Source organism: Crinia signifera, chromosome 5 (genome assembly GCF_055691185.1).
Source record: "Crinia signifera chromosome 5, ASM5569118v1, whole genome shotgun sequence".
Taxonomy (NCBI): domain Eukaryota; kingdom Metazoa; phylum Chordata; class Amphibia; order Anura; family Myobatrachidae; genus Crinia; species Crinia signifera.
Window position 1 is genome coordinate 199,043,893 of NC_139221.1, and position 21,591 is coordinate 199,065,483.

At 42.5% G+C, this 21,591-nt stretch overlaps 1 protein-coding gene across 1 annotated transcript in view; it reads left to right on the top strand.

The window, feature by feature from the left end:
• The window catches only part of LOC146080772 (dynein axonemal heavy chain 5-like), a 357,582-nt gene that overhangs the window by 114,087 nt on the left and 221,904 nt on the right, over positions 1-21,591 (top strand). Inside the window, exons 26-34 of the mRNA XM_083188420.1 lie at positions 4,534-4,626; positions 9,310-9,507; positions 13,489-13,569; positions 13,683-14,087; positions 14,187-14,305; positions 15,185-15,321; positions 15,499-15,661; positions 18,397-18,508; positions 19,560-19,688. Of these exons, the coding sequence (XP_083044546.1) occupies positions 4,534-4,626; positions 9,310-9,507; positions 13,489-13,569; positions 13,683-14,087; positions 14,187-14,305; positions 15,185-15,321; positions 15,499-15,661; positions 18,397-18,508; positions 19,560-19,688 (1,437 nt within the window). The remainder of the gene's footprint in view (positions 1-4,533; positions 4,627-9,309; positions 9,508-13,488; positions 13,570-13,682; positions 14,088-14,186; positions 14,306-15,184; positions 15,322-15,498; positions 15,662-18,396; positions 18,509-19,559; positions 19,689-21,591) is intronic.

Consider the following 21,591-nt stretch of genomic DNA (forward strand, 5'->3'; position numbering starts at 1 on the left):
GACAGGGGGAATGTAGCTGCAGACAGACATATACACGGCCATGTATGCCCCCTCACATGTAACAATGTGCCCCCCACCATCCTCATGTGCCCGGCTCACTGGCCAGCCATTGTGTGAGCAGGAAAATAGAACAGTTTTGGCTAGGTCCTGCGCTGCGGGTGGTTTGACCTTTTCTAATCTCCTAAATATAATATTAGCACAGACTATTAAACCCCTTTAAATGCTGATGTTCTGTGGGGGATAGCTCGATTCCCCAGATTAATTACCAGAAAAAAACAGAGTAGAACTGCGCCATAAAGGGGGAAATAGTACATGCAATTTATTTATGTACCAATTGAAAAACACATATAAAACATACACAGAATATTATAACACAATTTTAAGAAAAATTGGTACTCTTTACCTAGAACGGCGCCCGCGATCAGAATCGCGGGCGTCGGGGGTAAAAAATCGCGGGCATCGCGGGCATCGCGGGTAAATCGCGGGTACATCAAAATCGTGTACCCGCGATCACCGCGATTTTCCCATAGGGAACAATGTTAAAAAGCCTAATTGACCGCGATTTTCATGTAAAATGCCTCAATGCCCGCGATTTTCTCATAGGAATCAATGTTAAATGGGCTACAGAGCCCAAATAGACCCAATTAACCCTTAAATGTCACCCCAATTTTTTGACGCCACCCCACGATCCACGCCAACCCGAAGCGTGGCGAGCGCAGCGAGCCCGCGAGGGGCGGCGGTACGCGTCCTCCGACCTTTTCATGCCCTACTATCCACGTCGGCGTGGAGTTGAGAATAGAATAGTGTGGCGAGCGCAGCGAGCCACCGAGCCCGAAGCGTGGCGAGCGCAGCGAGCCCCGCGAGGGGACGCGGATACCTTCACAGGTAAACGCGTCCCTTCGCGGGCTTCACAGGTGTCCGCGTCGCCACGGACACCTGTGAAGTCCGCGAGGGGACGCGTATAACACTGAAGGTATCCGCGTCCCCTCGCGGGGCTCGCTGCGCTCGCCACGCTTCGGGCTCGGTGGCTCGCTGCGCTCGCCACACTATTCTATTCTCAACTCCACGCCGACGTGGATAGTAGGGCATGAAAAGGTCGGAGGACGCGTACCGCCGCCCCTCGCGGGCTCGCTGCGCTCGCCACTCTTCGGGTTGGCGTGGATCGTGGGGTGGCGTCAAAAAATTGGGGTGACATTTAAGGGTTAATTGAGCCTATTTGGGCTCTGTAGCCCATTTAACATTGATTCCTATGGTAAAATCGCGGGCATTGAGGCATTGAATGCAAAATCGCGGTCAATCTGGCTTTTTAACATTGTTCCCTATGGGAAAATCGCGGTGATCGCGGGCATCGCGTCGCGGCCGTTTATGTACTGCCCGCGATCCCGCGATCACCCCGATGGGCGCCGTTCTAAGTAAAGAGTACCGAAAAATTAATATAAATTAGTATTACATAAAAAATAAGGGGAGGGTTAGGTAAAAATTATTGCACAACCGGTCGTGTCACATAAGTAGATTAAAACCAAATAGATTTTGCTTCCCTTTAGCTTGTTGCGGTCATGTTAGTATGTTAATTGTAGTTAGAATGTTGGTTACGTAACAGTCTTTTTTTGGATTAGTGAGTATAACTGTCCAGGTTTTAGTGTCTGGCCAGACAACATTGCATTGGGGTACCTTACAGCTGCCACCTGTACTTCCTCCGGGCTCCCAGTGGATGGTAAGGTGATTCAGCACCATCCACTGGGAGCCCGGAGGAATTACAGGTGGCAGCTGTAAGGTACCCCAATGCAATATTGTCTGGCCAGACACTAAAACCTGGACAGTTATACTCACTAATCCAAAAAAAGACTGTTACGTAACCAACATTCTAACTACAATTAACATACTAACATGACCGCAACAAGCTAAAGGGAAACAAAATCTATTTGGTTTTAATCTACTAATGTGACACGACCGGTTGTGCAATAATTTTGACCTAACCCTCCCCTTATTTTTTATGTAATACTAATTTATATTAATTTTTCTTAAAATTGTGTTATAATATTCTGTGTATGTTTTATATGTGTTTTTCTATTGGTACATAAATAAATTGCATGTACTATTTCCCCCTTTATGGCGCAGTTCTACTCTGTTTTTTTCATTGTGTGAGCAGCAGCAGGATTGAAGGATGTGACTGGGCGGCTGACACATAAAGTGCGGGCAATCTGGGTGTAGCTGGCTGGGTGAACAACACCCAGCGTAGTGGCTGTGCAGGGCCTAGGGATGGTTTGTGCGCTCTGCTTGCATAGCTACAGGCTTCTGGCATGCTGCAGGCTTGTGGGGGTGAGTGGTGGGAGGATGAGGGGCGCAGACGGTGTGTATGCTTTCGTGTGCTGAGCTGTTGTCATCGGTGGATGCCGCCTCCTTCCGCTACTGAACGGCAGGACGTTACACACAGCAGCACTTAGCGTGGAGGGAGGCGGCAGGTGGCTTTGTTGGCTTCCGGACCCGGCCTCGGCACCATGGCGTCCTCCTTGGGTACTGGTGTGGGGGTGTGATGGGCGGGTGAGGACAGGACGCCACAGGGAGGCCGGCGGTATTCTGCTGCTGAACGGCTGTATGTTACACACAGCAGCAGCAGCCAGCATGGAGGGGGGGGGGGGGGGCGGTGTTTTTCACTGGCTTCTGGACCCGGCCTCGGCACCATGGCGTCCTTCTTGGGTGGTGGTGCGGGTGTGACATGCGGGCGAGGACAGGGTGGCACAGGGAGGTCGTGGCTCTGTAAAACACTGAGCGGGGGTTTCACTTTATGATTCCACCTAGGATTATACACACACTCACAGAGTGACAGATCTGGGCTATTATATAAGAGAAGGTTATCAGGGAAAAATGTGTCAAAGGCCTAATTCTGAGATGTATGTGAACTGGATGGTTTACGTACATATCCGATTATTTGAGATCTTGTTCTATGCCCTGGATGCGGCAGCCTGATTCCTAGCAGTGACATACTGTAACAGCATCCTAGAAAATGGGGATGTTCTAAAGCCAGCAATGTGAATTCAAGGGTCACCCTGAATAACCTGAGGGTTGCTCAGGTGACAGTGGTTCATATAGATGATCTGTTACAGGGACACAGCAGCGAATCAGAGAAGTTGGCAGGTGGCATCTATCTACACAAGACTGTGGCATTAGCTGCTACTGTGCACAAAGTTGCAAAAGCTGTGTGTTTTACGTCCATCTTCGAATCCGGTCCATAGTGTGTGTCATTGAATGCAGCACAATCTGTATACAGAGCAATGGATCATTCTGTTAGAGGCATATCATTTACTGTTGTCATATTCAAGCTCTGCTTATATAGTGACTAGCATACATTTTGTTGGGAATCGTGGGGCCTGGGACTGACCTTGAGTCCGGGCCCCCCCGGGTACCATTACGCCCCCCCCATTGAGTACCATTACGCCCCCCCCCCCACGATTACCATTACGCCGCCTCCCCAAGTACCATTACTTACCTAGCTGCGGCGGCATGGCATCGCCCTAGTTCGTGCATGCCTCCAGTCTCTGCGCGCATCTCCTTGGGAGCGCACACTGCACAGTGCAGAATGCAGAGCGCCAAAACCCTCTGTGTCCTAGGCTCAGCGCTCTGCAGGTTTCACTATATATTGTAGGTGCCTGGCATGGGGGCCGCCGGGTGGGGGAGGTGGTGTGCGGCTGCAGGGGGTGGCATCATGCCACTGTTGCTGTCACTGGCACCATGCCACTGCTGTCCCGGCCCCTCAAGTGGCCTGGGACAGCTGTACCCACAGCACCCCCCTTGTTCGCGGCCCTGTAGGCATCTCTAAACAAGACTCCTATAAAAGAAAGCGAGAGACCGCTTCATTTAACCTATGCAACTTGTGTATTTAGCATGACTTGCCAGTCGTTCATTGCTTTGTTATCTACAACAATTATCCTGTGTATATTTCTTCTTTATTTTAAATAGGGTTTGAAACAAGTTTAGAATTGTAGATTGTAGTAGATATTGTATTATTTCATAGGAGCTTAAACCTGGGTTGTGTGATTGGACTGTGCACTCCTTGTCCCCACTTGTAGTAGTAGTTTGTTTATTTATAAGACACCACAAAGTGTCCGCAGCGCCGTACATAGCAAACAAAACCAAATTACAAGGTAACGTACAGGGTGTGTTGATAAAATACAGCATAAATAGGGGTATAGCTGGTAGAACTAAAATCAGCACTTGTGACTGAAATGTGCCATTCATGCAGCACCACAAGTATTGGCGATTGTGAAGCACCCACAGAACTGCAGTATATGGTGTATAACACAGTATACCAGTGGCACTATTATCATTATTTTATCTAACAAATATCTATAAAATAGTAATATGGCATTTTTTGAAACGAATGTCACGCATTGTGCTACTCCCACACATTTTATATATTCTTTGGAATTCTACATATCCCAGTGCTAAAAGTTCAGAAGTGAAGGTATGATTGTGTTTTGTTATGTACATGACATGCTGTTCCCATCTCTATATCTTCTTTGTTTTTTTTCTCAGAGTGCAGTGAACAAAGGTATAAATATTGTACTGTCAGCCGCCAAGGACATTCCTCTGTGGAATTTTGCACATCTACATCACAAACAACAACAGGTAATATATACTGCAATGGAGTCATTGCTATGTGTTTCATGTTGATGGATTCTGACAGCAGTGCTGTTATGATTAGCATTTGCTTATGCTCAAGTGAGATAAATATAAATTGTGCCACCAAATGTAAGGAACATTGGCCCTTATTCTGGTCGGTGCGGATATATCCGCGTGCGTTCGGGCCGCCGATGTTTAGTATCTGCGCATGTGCAGAGGCGTCTCTGCGCATGTGCGAGCGGGGCGTACGGCCAAATCCCGCATGATATGTGAACACTCCGAACAGGGGGTGGAGAGGGGCGTGAAGGGCTATTTGGGCTCATTACCATATGCATACGCCCCGTGTTTCATGGGCGTTCCCATGAAAACGCTGGGTGTACCTATGGTAATGCGGCCGTGACGCACGTGTAGGGGGCGGACATATGGCATCGCCGGATGTCAGCTGCCCGCCCAGATCCCTGCTTTTGCATGGAAAAATGTCCGTGTGGTCTGAGGTTGCGGGAGCTGGTGGAGCACACGGTCCTGCATTCGATGGTCTGCGACCATCGAATGATGGGGGAGGTTCCCTTAGATGGAGGAGGCGTATTCCGTGTAAAATACACGTGCGGTCCGTTCGGCCAGCTTCTTACCGCGTACGGACGGAGTTGGCGATCCGTATGGAAGGCGGGGTTTCGCACGCACGGTCCTGGCCGCATAATCGGATCCGGCCGCACCGATCAGAATAAGGCCCATTGTGAAACCTTTCAGCAAATTACCTCTAAGGCACTCAGATTTGTTTTAATCAGTATGAATTGTTCAATAAACATGCAGTTAGGTCCATATTTATATGGACACTGACACAATATTTGTCATGTTAGCTCTTTACTGAAACATATTTAAGTTGCAGTTCTATAATGAATATGTTTTGTAAAGTGCAGGCTTTAATTTGAGGGTATTCACATCCAATTTGGAGGAAGGGTTTACGAATTAGAGACCCTGTTTTTTCAAGGAACCCAAAGTATTTGGACACTTGATTCTCCAATTCAGGTGGCTGCTGATTGGCTGAGAGACCTCTCTAAGCCAGTCAGCGACTGCCCATTCTTTTTTAATTCGTTTTTTCAATTCTACTGCCGTCCGCTGTCCATCGCCAGCTGCAGAGCGGGAAGAGCAAAACCACTCAAAAATGATTGTAATCACTGCACTAATGTATTGTCACGCACTGTGGGCTGAACGCACATAAATAACCAGAGATTAAAAACTAAAAAGTTAATAGATTTATTACATAATATTTAATTGCGTTGCCACCTCCTTTATTTATCTTATAAAGCGTAACAATTATAAGACAAATAAGATGGATAACAGACACAAAACTCTATGATATTAAAATATAAGTAGCACTACTTTGTAAACCATATCAAAGTGACCGACTAGAGGCTTAGTTAGTACTTTTATTTTTTGTTTTAATATTTTATATGTATTATCGTTTATATTTGTTTTTATTGATCAAAGGTGGCCACACAATTAAATGTTGTTATTATTTGGGTGAGTTATTTTGTTTCTGTGCAGGGAAAATACTGACTGCTTATTTACACTGCAATATAGATTTCACTTTGAAGTAAAACCCCACCCAAATCTAACTCTCTCTGCACATGTTATATCTGCCCCACCTGCAGTGCACATGTTTTTTTTTCCATTTGGAGAGGAAAATGCCTTTGCGAGTGAACCAGAATAAGGTCCACAGTGTGGCAGGGGCAGCATAGTTTCACAGAAAGTTAATGTGGGACAGCAGGATTAGGATTTAAAGCAGCAGAAACAGTAGGACTGATTACATACCATTGTAAAGCGCAATGGAATCTGCTGCGCTATATAAGAAACTGTAAATAATAATAATTACATCCAGTACAGGTTTTTTTTTTAAAGATCTAATGTGAGTGATGGTTTGGCTACTTAACAACACCTGTGGTTTTTGTTAAATGTCTGTTCAGAGCAGAGGGCCAGGGTTCCCAATGCCAGTTAGTGGCTGGGCAATAGGCTTTGGATGTTGGGATTATACTAGGGACCTCTGGAGTGTTGTACCCATGTTATGAAGCCTGTGTATTGCCTGCATGAAAACCTGCTATGTGGTGACTTTTTAATTGCCAAGCTGTCAAACCAATATGCTGTCTACCTGCTACAGATAAAGAAAACAACTTCTGTTCATCCAGTGTATGTGATCTATGTCACTACAGATACCAATACGTTACAGTACAGTAAATGGGTGTTGGTAAAATACTTTTTCCTTTATTTTTAACTTTCAGTCCCTGATATCACATTGAGAATTGGTACTTACTTACTTTAGTAATGATGAGATGTCCTGCCTCCATTTCTTCAATCCCTCGTTTTGGCTCCACAGGGCATCTTCTGCTTGCTATTGCTCGGCTTTGTCCTGTCATGTTTCCTAGCAAAGTAGCTGACATTTCCTTCCTCGTCAAGACCCCCTGTGTGCTTCTATTCTCAGTGCATCAAACTTCAGAGGATTCAGAATTGAAATACAAATTATGTTTAAATTACTAAAGTAAAGGGAGCATAACATAAGTATGTGAAAACTGAACATAAAATTACTATTCCATTAAATCCATTTTAAAAGAATTAATATGAAATATTATTCATAAAACTGAAGCCACGCGGTGATGCCTTTGCATAATCTGTGGCAATTATTTCATTTTGTATGTGGAAAGGAAATTATTCAGCCCATAATTTGGCATTTTGCAATTAGTCATTTCGTTCAACAAACTGTGTACTTTCCAATTAACACTGATTTATTTTCCAGTGTGTTCATTTTCGGGACACGGGCATTGACATTGAATTAAGTTACGCATGTTCTTAAATGATGAGCTGAAAAAAGGATTAGTACGGTTAGTTTTGTGAAACAATTAGTCAACAGAAGTTACAATTTCCTTAGCTAGCTGTACTTAGATAGTACAGTGGTGTGAGATGTTAGTCAGTACCCTACATTATACCTGATAGTTCTTGTACCAAGGGTGGTTAATGTGATGGGATAAATGTGCTACTCTATCTCCTCCATGCAATACTAGTGGCATGGATTCACAGTTTCACATATTTGCTTCAAGTTTAATCATTCCACATCTCATGAGTTTACTTCTTTTTCATTATTAAAAACAGATGTAACCTAATTTTAATATTAATAGCAAGAGTCTTCTAATAACAATTTGCTATAATATGCAACAATGTAATCTATATAAAATATAGGAATCTCTTCATTCCATCTATAATGCATCTTCCAAGGCCATACTAGTATCATGAATGTATAAGTTTTGTGGCACCTTGCAACCAGGGCCGGGCCTAGGAATAGGCAAACTAGGCAAATGCTAGGCAAACAACGAAAGGACAGCCCTCGGGCCAATGCCTGCACAGGGGTATGGGTCATTGGGTCAACCAAATTAAGGTGGACATACATTGGATCGACCACTGAAGGCCGATAGGCCTTAGGTTGACACATGAAAAAGGTTGACCAGGTCAAAAGGTCAACACAAGCATTAGGTAAATATTGGGAAGGTCTACAGTCAAAAAGTTGCCATGGGTTTTTCATGTTTGTTTTGCCCCAAATAACGACACAGTCGACATGAAAAAGTGCACCGCGTCCCCTCTCATGGCTCGCTGCACTCACCATGCTTCGATCTCGGGGCTTCGATATGCTCGGCACACTATTTTATTCTCCCTCCATGCCCTAGTGTATTGTAGGGCATGAAGTACCACCTGTCGGCATATGTCATTAAAAAATGTGAAAAACCCATGTCGACCTTTTTACTGTTGACCTTCCCAATGTTGACCTAATGCTTGTGTCAAACTTTTCACCCTGTCGACCTTAGGCTTGTCAAACTTTTCATGTGTCGACCTTTATTGGTTGACCCAATGTATGTCGACCATAATAGTGTCTGTATACGTTGTACTACCGTATACCCTGCACAAAGCATCAAATGTGTAGTAATGGCTCTGTGGATGAAGAATGCTATGGGTGAAGGCTGATAGGTGTTGCTGGCTGCTGTGATCTGTAGAGATTGGTGCTGTGCTGGGAGGGGGGTGCCGGGCATTGCCAGGGGCACCAGCCAAAATGTTAGGTAGGGCTGGTTCTGCCTGCAATGCTGTGTTTCTGGATGATAACTGACTAAACTAGTGGTTTGAAATGTTCTATTCATAATTCTGGCTGGGCCTGATGAAACATTCAATGTAATGCAACATGAAGAAGTGCTATAGGCAATGATTCTCATACTGGTTGCCTCAGGCCACTTAAATGAATGCCATGTTTGGCCGTAGTGGTGCAAAAAAATGTGGGAATCACTGCTGTCAGGTTTGTTCAACCGCATCATTGAGACGAAGTTCTTATGCCATCAATTGCAACAGTTATTTCTTTATGAAAAATAGGTCATTGGTTTAAAATAAGCCTATGTATGTATGTGTGTGTGTGTGTGTATACAGTACACTATATGTTTTTGCTAAAATATTACTTAACACTTCATCATGTAGCTCTTCCATAATAGACACATCTGACCATGTGAATATTGTGATTATCCCATAAAAAAATGCTACTATTCTCCTGTGGCTCCAGAATGTTGGCAGTGTAATATATAACTTTGGGCATAGTGTGGTGGCCCCTATAGAACGCATGGTGATTATTATTATTTTACCTTAGTTTTTTGTTTCCTTCAACAGTTGGAGCAAAATGCTGCCAGAGATCTAGGCGATGAACTTACCAAGATGGTTGTGCTGAAACCATTGGATAAGCAAATCACTGAACATAAAGATGTGAGCAAAGTTGTAATCCAGCTGAGCTCTATTATCCTGTCTCTTAAAACAGACGCAGCTGATGTTCTCAACAGTTTTACTACTTTTTCTGGAATCTGGAATCAGGTAAGAAATCTTCTGAACAGAGGTGTCACTAGGGTTGGTGTCACCCGAGGTGATAGCTCATGGTGTCATCCCCCATTCCCACTTCTTGTGTCACTTGCATTAAGTGCCACCTTGATCTTGTCTACCCCACAGTAAGGGCCCGTGTCACCCACAGAAAGTGCCCCTAGCAACTTTGCCCTAATGTCACCTGCAGCAAATGCCCCCTGTCCCCTGTTACACCTGCAGTAAGTATCCCTGCGTCAGCAGCAGTAAGTGCTCTCGGGCCCCTCTTTCATTACCTCCTCCCCAGGAACATATAAGATCTGCATGTATCAGTGTATGGCACTGAGTCCCGGTCTGGAAGAGCTTGTCTGCTGATACAGCTGGTGAGCAGGCAGCGGCCTCTTGATGGATGGCTCCATTGCCTCCTTATCATTCTTACCCCCAGCAGCCCTGCTCCTCCTCCACTGCCGCGTTGTTGCTGCTGCCGCAATGTGACTAAGATTATTGGTGCTGAGCATCGGGAGCCAAGGCACACTGACTGCACAAGTGTGCAATGCATTAGCCGGACCTATGAGACTTTGCACAAGAGGTCAGAGGCTGAAAAGCTTGTGCTGAGCTCTGATTGATGGAGCTCATCACATGCTTCTCAGGCCCATGGAAGACAGCAGCAGCAGCAGCGGCCTCGTCATTATTATTATTATAATTTTATTTATAAGGCGCCACAAGTGTTGCAGCGCCGTACAAAGGATCAGTACTGGGAGACAAAACTTAGTATTACATTGAATAAATAACAAAATAGAGTACAGGTAAATAGCACCACAGTTCAATGCACATTACAGCTTAAATATAAGTAGTGAGGACTCAATTAACATACTACTAGAGGCTTGTGGCCAATAATGGAGATGAGTGTGCGGACAAAGATGGACGCTGAGTGTTTGAGTATGGGAGAGCTGTGAGTGAAATGTGAAGAGAAGTGGGCTTTGACAACAGGAGGGAAGAGAGCCCTGCTCTGAGGAACTTACAATCTAGTAGGAAGGGGAGACAGACAGATTACATGAGGGGCAAGCAAGTGGGCGGTAGCTTGATAGCAGGATGTAGGCAGGCAGGGGGTCGGAGAACCAGCTCTGGACAGGACAAGCAAATGCTTTTAAAATGGTATCCGGTTAATAGATTTACAGTAAAAGATAGTCAATAGGTTGACATGTGAAATGTTCACAGGATCATGTAGTTTATAGGGTTAAAATATTTACCGGTAAAATGAAGATAGTACTTAAGGTCGACAGGTTCAAAAGGTCAAAATGATAGTGGTTGACACAAGGTTTTTCTGGGGTTTTAACTTTTTCATTACCATCCACATGAAGTACGATTGGAAAGAGTAACGTTTGTCGTTCGTAGCAATAGCACCTTGCCGCAAATGAGCCCAAGAGGGTTCCCAGATGTGGAGAAACATACAAAATGACACGCACCCCAAAAAACGTGTATCAACCAATTTTGTGTCGACCTTTTGACCCTTTCAACCTTTTGTATCTGTTTGACCTTTTCTACTGTCTACCTTTTTTATGTGGTCCTTTGACTGTCATTTATGTTCGACCTATTGAAGGTATATATTTTTACTGAAAATTTATTGAACTACCCCATATTAAATTAAACCTTGTACCTACTGTATATTACTTTGTTTTCCATCCCTTCCTATCTTCCTATTCATGTCCCCTACCAAGCAATAAAGGTCATTCAATGCAAGATATCCCATTTTCCTATAGGCAGGACAGTGACTGTTATTCAAAATATGAATGCTTTATAAATTAGTAAAATCAAGTATAATTGGTGTCCTTTAAGGGACACATTTTGCATCTTTAACTTTTAGAAGTTTATTGTCCATTACATACCATCTCCTATTCTCCTTCCAAAGAAACCTGTGAGTTATCATGGGAGTGGGATGTGGAATTGACCCTTGGCCTGGATACCTTTTTGTATTTGTAGTAATCTTGTATCCTGTATCATTATCTTCTGCACAATATATCAGGGAAAATGCCATAAAAGTCTGTCAGCATTGGTACCTTGTAATGAGTCTTTTGCATAAAAACTTTACTTACACTAATTATTTTTAGAGATGATGAAGAAAAGTGGTTCAGAACAAAGTTCTGTAGCAGCGCTAAGATTAGTAATGGTTCAGATGGAATGAGAGATTGGATGATCTTTACAAATATTTTTAATAATAAATTACCTGTAGATACAGTAGAACTTAAAACAGATAGATGGTATACAACATATACATGTAAACAATAAACCTCAAATAAATAGAATAATAAAATTAATGAATAAAAACACTCTCTGCTTGCTGGGCTATTGGTTGACGTGTTTGCACTAGAGCAATAAAGTTGCACAATTGGTTGATCAGTATAGTTACCACTCCATGGGCAGTATTGCACTGGATTGTCCCGCTGTTGGCAAGATGGATTGGGCAATAGGCAGTGGATCAGGATGTTTCTCCAGAGTTTGGGGTGATAATATTGAGCCCCAGTGGGCTGAAAGGAAACAAGTGGAGCACCCTGCGGGTGTACGGTGGATCCTCACTAGTGGGTGGCCTGGAATGGGGTGGATTCGGATACCGTGGCCACTGGAGGTTTTTCAAGGAGTATTCTCCACTTGTGCTGGACCAAGTTGGATCAACGGTCTGTCTAATCAATTGGGTGACTGTATAGAGCCCAATGGGTTAAGTCCTGGTTCACAGGGTTTTAGAGTCCTCTCTAGGATGTGGTCTGGACTGATGGATTGAAGTCCACGGCCACTGGAGGTGGGGACAATGTCCTGCTGTATTTGGAAACAGCAATGGGGCAATGTGCAATCGGTGTCCAGCAAGACAGAGAACAAGGGGGTCCCAACGCGTTTTGCTGCTTCCCAAACTGCAGCTTTGTCAAGGATACCCTCTTAGCAGAGAGGCTGGTTTATATACCCTAATAATTACTACAATGAATAGCACCTGGGTGCTTAGATCATCCAATCGTGTTAAAAATTATTAATTTCAAATAGTGAGTGAAGAGGAGGCAATATAACATGAAAACCAACAATACATACTTTACTAAGTAAAAATATTATTTACCATTTACAAGTTGTAGGTGAAATAATAATAATGTTTGATTTGTATATTAACTGTAACACATTTTTAAGCATTATTGACAACAAAGCCGATCAGTTCTCAACTACTGTATGTGGTCACCTTGGTTGGCTCAACCTTTGGTTTGTAGGCAGTTTGTTGGCTCTGTCTATGGGGCTGGATGTCATGTTGGTTGGCTCTCCCAGGACTCCTCTTCATTATGGTGTTCTTGTGAGATGGCTACTACATTAGATCAGTCTTCTGGTATGATATAGAGCAGAGATTACCAGAGGTGCACTTTAGATCTACCAACAGTTCATGTTTATAAGCCACCTTTGGATCTGTAGAATGTGTCCAGTAGGAATGAATGCAGCACGTTTGCTATTGGGACTGTTAGTAGTGATTACACATGTGTACCAGCTACAGTAGGTGGTCTGGAAAATTTAAACTGCTGATAGATATCGAGGAGCAGTTTGGCCAGCCCTGCTATGCAGTAAAGGCCCATACACAACAGCAAGTTTGAGCGGCGATGAGTATTGGTATTACCAGCAGATGAGTGGCTTTGAGGACGGCTTTGCATAGCGCAGCACTATACAAAGCCGTCCGTCCCCGTGCTGACAGTGCCGGGCAGGGTTGTATGCACAGAGCGGCTTTTCCCCCAGCGATGATAGCGATCATCGCTGTCCATACACGCTGGGCGTAATCGTCCAGTGTGTATGGACCTTAAGACTGACATGTTGGGGCTTTTTCTCTTGCAAAATTTATTGGATGCTACATATTTATTTTATCAGTCCCTACGAATTCCCTCCTTTCTTTGGTGTGTCACTTCTTTGCACATTAAAATTGTCTAATCAAATGGATTGTGTAAAAAATATATAATCTCTTTTTTATTGCTTTATTTTTAGGATGTTGATGAAAAAGTGAAAGAATTCCTGGATACTAATCCAGTAATGTCTGAATTTCGAAGTCAATTGAATCATTATTCAGTAAGTAAAATATTAATTTGTTTGGAGCATCATCTTCTGATTGCTGTGTTTTAACTTATAGTACAAGTGTTTACAGTATGTTATGTCATATAATCTTCATCATACCTTTACAGCAATTGGAAAGTCAAATCAGTGAGCTCCCACCTCACTGCATTGTTGGATCTGTCAACTTTTCCACTGATTGTCTGAAAATGGCGCTGGTACAGGAGTGCCGCAGGTGGAAGCGAGCAATAGGTTCTGCTTTGAATAAAAAGGCTGCTATGGACATGGATGAGATATATTTATTTATTGATAATCTTAACAAAAGATTAAACCGACCAATTAATGACCTTGATGATGTGCGTGGAGCCATGGATGCTCTGAAAGAGATCAGGGAGTCAGAAATTAAAATTGACATGATGATTGGACCTATTGAGGAGTCCCACAGCCTTCTTGTAAAATATGAGCTGCTGTTCCAGGATGGAAATGCTGAGCGTGTAGATGGATTAGCATATGCCTGGAAGAATTTAAACACACAGGTAAGGATGCATTTTCCAATGTGTGCATTATGTACCTAGTCATCTTTGCTACTGTAATTATTTTTGTCCTTACTTTATTTATTTTTTATATTTTACCAGGTTATCCAATCCCAGAATTTACTGATCAAGGTGCAACCAGAGATGAAAACCGATTTACTGGATGGTGTGAAAAAGTTTCAGATTGATTCTAGCGAGTTTTATAAAGACTATGATATATCGTAAGTATTGGTTGTTAAACATACAGTCTGCTACTGCCTCTTGGTTCTATGGATGTGTTTGTAATAGGGAACAAAAAATCTATTTAATTTTCATTTTTAGTCCATGAAATCTGAGATTTTGGGTTAGTTATTTTTGGAAAATTTAAGCATTCTTTTTTTATTTGCTCCCCAATAGTCTAACACATTGTCAGTGCTTAATTTCACTTGTTGTATATAGGATTTTATGTAATTGTAGCTTAAAAATCTTCTCTTTAGCTGTTTTTATTCCAAGCAGAACCTTTACACCATGTCTGATCTTCCATCCCTTGACATGAACTTTAAAACTATAAAATTAGCTAAAAGAAATAGTAAAAAGAAAAGCATTTTCTTTCCTCCAAATGCATAAGTGATCGTGAAAACACACAAAATCCCTTATAACTGACGGAATCAGATTGAATATCCCCAGGGGACTCAATTATCCACCATAAATTACCACGGCTGATTGAATATCGGTCTATGTATGGCAGTGGATATCTTACTAAGGTACTATGAGGAAAGATGTTCGGTTCAAAGTATACTGTTCTGAAATATTTGAGGGTAGCATGGCTGTACTCTGTATGTGTTCTTTATTATTATTTGAGAATTATTTGAGAATCTAGTCAAAATGTGGAGAACAATAATGGCTACACAACATGCAACATGTCAGCATTTTCAGAATGTAAACATTTCATACACAACTCTATTATTTTGTGAAAACATTCTAATACCGTATTGCATGATGAGACTGCACCATACTGTACACCTATCTGGAATATGCTGTGTCATTGAAACTTCTTTGTGATGCCAAATATGTGTAGTTCATTCTATAAATGTACTAAGTTTCATCACCCACATCCACAGTGGTCCTGGTGTTGGAGGCATTCCTCCCAGGGAAGCAAGTGATAGATTACAAGTCTTTCAGGCCAAGTTCGATGAATTGTGGAGAAAATATGTTACTTTTTCTGGAGGTGAAGAACTTTTTGGCCTCCCAATTACAGGTAAACTCCATAATTATAATGATTTCAATCTGTATTATTAATGGCAAAGACATTTATAGTAGATCCAAATGTTCAAGATATGAGAGAGGCGCAAACCTATTTCTAATTATATGTATAGTAACATGCTTATACCAATATTCTCAGAAGTATTATGGATTTTCGCTCATCCTTTTTCAGAGTACCCTGATTTGCAAAGGATAAAGCGTGAGCTCTCATTGCTGCAGAAACTGTATGGTCTTTATAATGCAGTTATTGAAAACATTAATGGATACTATGAAATCTTGTGGACAGACCTGGACATTGAGAAAATCAATAATGAACTTTTGGATTTCCAAAACCGGTACAAATGTTTTTATTTATTTATTTATGTAAATAATCCAACTTTGTATTCTTGACATCTAAATAAACTGACTGTACAATGTTTAAAATACATTTCTTACTACTGTGCATACTGTAACTTAAGCTTGGTACACACCTACAGATTTGTCTGTGCAGTTTGTCCGGTAGGAACTAAAATCTGGTAATGTTTGGGAGCATATGACAATCAACTATTTGCTCACAAATGCTTGAAAATGGACAAAAACTATTGTTCAAATAAATTAGTTAAATCAAATGCATATAATCAGATTGTCTGAAAAAAACACAGTGGGCCAAAAGTAATAGGGTGAGATTTTCAGAAAGTGAGAGATTTTGGGAGAGTTTTCCCATGTTTTTTAAAGCAGCAATCAACTACATGGCTAAACCAGGTTGATTTTGCCATGTAGTTGATTGCTGCTTTAAAAAAACATGGGAAAACTCTCCCAAAATCTCTCACTTTCTCAGGGCCGGTACTAGGGTGTCCGGCGCCCTCCTGCAAACCATACATTTTGCGCCCTTTCACATTGCCATTGCAACAAGCTGCAGCCCGATTGGGAGTGTATGCAACATGCGATCCTATGGAGGATCTCGGGTGCATGTACATGTATGCATACACCATCTCAGTGCTGTGTCCGTAAAATGTTGCAGGCATTAAAAGTGCCTGTTATTGCAGGCAGTAACGCTGCGAGAATTGCATACGTTTTAGGCTAGATCGCATCGCATGGCATGCATGCAATGTGTGTGCAATGCGATCCAAAAGCAGTACAAAAAGTTTGTGCATTACTCGTGACTGAGGGGGAAAGGAGGGGAGAGAAGGAGGAGATGGAAGAAGAGGGGAGCAGATAGAGGGGGCGGATTGTTGAGGACTGGTAGTGGCAATGGAACAGCACACTGAGAAGAGGGAAGGAAAGGGAGGTGGCGCTGCTGCCTGTTCGTCATTTGATTGACAGCTGACAGGCGCAGGGAGCAATGGGTAGGGGGCGGATCCAGACATGACATGTCATCCAGGCATTCACAGACAGTGCTACATGCCTCAGCGCAAGTGTCCGTGAGGAAGAGGAGGCAGGTAGCAGGAGGAGGACAGTGTGTGCGCAGTCAGACAGGCACTGTGGGCGGCGTGCAGGAGGCAGTGACAGTGAGGGCTGAGGCAGCTGTAGCAGAGCAGGGAGGGAGACAGCGCCTTTTCAGCATGACGCCTCCCTGCTTTGCTGGAGCTGCTGAGTGGGTAGCGCCGGCCCTGCACTTTCTGAAACTCTCACCCTATTACATTTGGCCCATTGTCTGTTTTCCAGGGTTTGGGAGTAAAAATTTGCTTCTTATATGCTCCCATGTATTACCAGATTTTTGTTACCGTCAGATTGATCGGACAGATAAATCTTTAGGTGTATCCTCATCCTCTTCTTTTTCCACTTTCTACTCCTAATCTTCCATTACGCTCATCCTCCTCTTCCCTCTCATCATCTTCCTGCTACTCCTTTTCCTATTATCTCACCCTCTCCTTTTCCTTCATCCTCTTCTTTCTCCCTCTGCCTTTTCTCTTCCTCCCTCATCTGCCTCCTCCTATTACTCCCTTATCTTCTTCCATGTTATCTTCCTCCTATTTCTCCCTGCTACTCCTCCTTATCCTCTACCTGTTAATCCTACCTCATCCTCCTCCTCTTCTTCCTTCCATCCATCCATCCATCCATCCATCATTATCCACTTACATCTCCTCCTACTTCATCCTCTTCCCCTACCCTATTCTTATTCTTCATTCTCTTCCTACACCTCCATCATCCTCTTCCTCTACCTCCCTTAACCCCCTCATCTTCCACCCCACTCTTTCTCCCTTTTCCTTGTTTTTTTCACTCCGTCATCTACTTCCTCCTCTTCCCTTATGATCATCTTCCCTCATCCTCTTCTTCCTCATCATCCCTCCTCCTCCTAATCCTCTTCCTCCTGATCCTCACTCATACTCCTTCTCATACTTCTCTTCCTCCTTATCCCCCTCATCCTCTTCCTCCATCCTACTCATCCCTCTTCATCTTCCTCTTACTCCTATTTATTTCTCCTCCCTCATCCTACTACTAATCTTTCACCTTCCTCTTTATCCTACACAGGCTTGTCCTCTACCTCCCTCCTCTTCCCGTTCCTCCCTCCCTCTACATCATCCTCATCCTCTTTCTCCTGCACCTCTCTCTTTTTCCTACTCCAGTCAAATTCTCTTTCTCCCTCGTGCTCTTCCTACACCTTCCTCATCCTCTTTCATCTCCTCTGTCATCTCCTCTGTCATCCTCCTCATCCACCTACCTCATCTTCTTCATCCTTCTCCTCCGCCATCTTCATCCTTTTCTTTCATCCTTTTCCTTCCTTTTTTCATCCCCTTATCCCTTATCCTCTGTCACAGTCTTCCTTATTCATCCTCCCTCATTCACTTCCTCCTATTCTTCCTCATTCTCCTCTTCCTCCCTCTTTTGCTCCTTTTACTCCTTCCCCATCATCTTACTCCTTCTTCTGCTCCTTCTTTTTCTTCCTTCATCATGCTCTGTCATTCTAAATGTTCTACTCCTCAACATCCTGCTTTCCCCTTATCCTCCTCCTAATTCTCCCTTATTGTCCTCTTTTATTCTACTCCTCCCCCATCCTCCTCCCTCCTCCCACCCTTCTCTTTCTTATTCCTATGACTATATGTTAAATAATGCTCACCATTGTAAATGGATGTTTTGCCCTTGTTTACAGAATTCGCAAGCTGCCCAAAGCATTGAAAGAGTGGCAAGCATTTAATGACTTGAAGACCAAGATTGATGATTTCAGTGAGAGCTGCCCTCTGCTTGAGATGATGTCAAACAAAGTAAGACAGTACATTCTGCTTCCATTCTATGTTGCTGTTAAAAACATAAAAGTTTAAAGGTCTTACTAACCCCTATTGTCATCATATTGCCCCATTGAGGATCCTCGATTCCACTCCCCCACATGCCTTTGACTATTCCTCCTATACCTCCCAGCATGCCTCTTAAACCTCTCCACGTGTTCACACATGCCATTCATTTCTCACCACTTGCCATTTACTTAATCTAGTAACCTTAATTAAAGGTGAGAAAAAAGTAAATTAATAATCTATTTAGACAGGAGTCTGCAAATAAGGAGTGAAAGCATGTGGTGCTGAATATAATACAATCCCTCTTTCTCCTCCTGTGGAATGTGCTGCATGACTTCCATGCAGTGAACAGATGAGATCACATAATACAGAACCTGGCTCATGTTCAATCCTATTCTTCTTATAAGGCAGCAAATAAATCAGAGTGAAGCACATGACTGGGGGATGAAAGACATAAGTTTCACCATGTTGTTTTGTTGCTTACAACCACTAATGTTGATATAGTGATGTTTGTTGTGTTAATAATGTTTTTGTGAGGCTATAGGTCTAGAGTGTGTTTGAAAAATGACAGTTGGGAACTGGTTGGCTGCTCCTTTATTTCCTTCAGGTTATCTCTCTCCAATAGACTCTTACTTAATAGACCCTTTTGTCCTTACAGGACACAAGGGCAGATTTATTAGGCCTACTGAAGTGATAAAGTGGCCAGTAATAATGCACCAGCCAGTCAGCTCCTAACTGTCAAGTTACAGACTGGGTTTAAAAATGACAGTTAGAAGCTGACTTGCTGGTACATTATCACCTTCCACATTATCAGTTCACCAGGCTTAATACATCTGCCCCACTGTCCATGTGGATTTTAACTTGTGAGAAATATTTGGAAATTTCCTTTTTTCCTACTTATTTTGAGGTAGTTTTGATTTTTAGCATCCTTATCTCTACATATACGAAAACAGATTACTTTCATAAAAATAAAAAATCCTTACTCGTTAAGTCCCCTTTCATGCTGATTTTTCTCTCTCCCTAGGCAATGATGAAGAGACACTGGGACAGAATTTCACAGCTTACTGGCCATCATTTTGATGTAGAATCTGAGAGCTTTTCCCTGAGGAATATAATGGAAGCATCATTGCTGAAATATAAAGAAGATATCGAGGTTAGTACAATGTGATAATAAGATATCTCAAAGGACATCGAGTCCATCAGTTTGAGAATTTGAGTTTTAGGGAATATTGAAATTTGCATTTCAAATCCTTGTAGAATTTTATACTGCTATTGGTAAGTACAGTTTTCACACTGCTAGTGTAATGTAGATCTAGTAGGAGATAAGTGACACTTCCTTTGAGTTTCTAGACAATTAAAATAACACTTGTAAAAAACCTGGCCTCATCTGTCAACTATTCCCCACCTCTTGTTCCATTCCCCTGATATTTACTCCATTCAGGTGGGCCAGCGGGTCATCTTCTCTGGCCAGGGTCTCCCCCAGGTTTCACAGTGCATGTCGGAGATGGGACAGACTGTAGAAAATAATTGTGTAGATTTGTGAGCATTCACAGATTGTGTTAAAAGACTAAAATGGGTGAAGTTCAGTTAGCTGCGGGGTTTGTACATGAGAGACATTTTCTACAAAACAAAGGCACCTGATGTTAGCAGAGTAGAACGGGAATGCTGGCATACTCATACTGTTTTCCTTTTGAATACAGGAAATTAGTTTGGTAAGGCACATTACAGGAAGAGGAAAGCTAAATAACCATAATCATTGTTGCACATACCCTGTTTCCCAGTTCCAATATTTCTCTGGATTAAATTCAAAGCATCATTCTGTGTCTGGGAAACCATATCTCTTGTCCCAATATACAGCTCCTCTACTGATATAAGACAGGCTAAATACTGATATTAGGCTGTACCTTGTATCCATTGGTATGGATATTATTTCTGCAGGCAATTCCTAGTAAAGAACAGAAACCAAAATATAGCTAAATATAAGGGATGCAGTTAGATTCCCGGCGGTAGGAATCCCGGCGGTCAAACTCCTGACGCCGGAATCCCAACACTTTCTCCCTCTATGGATATCCACGTCCCCCCCTTGTTGGGATTCCGACGTCGGGATTTTGACCGCCGGGATTCCGTACCAATCCCAAATATAAATTACCCTTAGATATGGGATGATTGGCAAATATTTATTTTGAGTACCTAGAAAAGTAGCATCTGCTACTGCTATAACCAGAGCTGTCACTATTGTGTAGCGGAGAATACAGAAGGTGCCTGTGGGTCATGTAATTAGTCACATGACATATGAAACAGAATTGGAGAGAAGCAAAGCTATAAATCACTGTAGCAGAGGGACCCACATGCGAGTGTGGGTTGTGAGTCTGGAGGAGGCGAGCAGTCTGATCTGCAGGTGGCTTTTGCTATTCTCTATAAATTATCTTTGTTCTGACTGAGGTGAACTATAGCTACCTGAAAATTAAAGCATGCAGAGATGTAATTGTTGTATGAATATTTATGTTGAACAAATGAGAGTACATCCGCAGCGGAACCCTTCATTTGGGTGTACAGTGTGTTACTTGTCTTCTTAAGTACATCATACTCTGTTTTTTTTTTACCTCAATTAGCCATGCAAATGGCTTTGTGCACTTCAGATATAATAATGTATTAGGTAGCTGTGACTTGAATGTATGAAACACATAATTAGATGATCTAATGATAAAAGTTTGCTAGTCTTTTGGATGTAGAATTGTAGAATAAAATATGATAACACAGTGGGGATAGGAAACATTGAGTGGCCCATAAGAATACATCAAGCCTATTGGTTTCATATTCCTAATTGTACTAGAAAATTGTACCGACTTTTTTTGACAGTTACTTGTAACTGTTTTACTTTTAAATTACCTAAATGTTCAAGAGGAGTCAGCTGGGCAGATCACTGGTTTGCTGGGTGTATATGCTTCTCTATCTACCAGACCAGACCACCTGCTCTGTTCAACATTAACCCTCTGCTGCAACATTAACCCTTTGGGTGGCAAGTGAATTTATCAAAATCGGTGTAAAAAATTGCC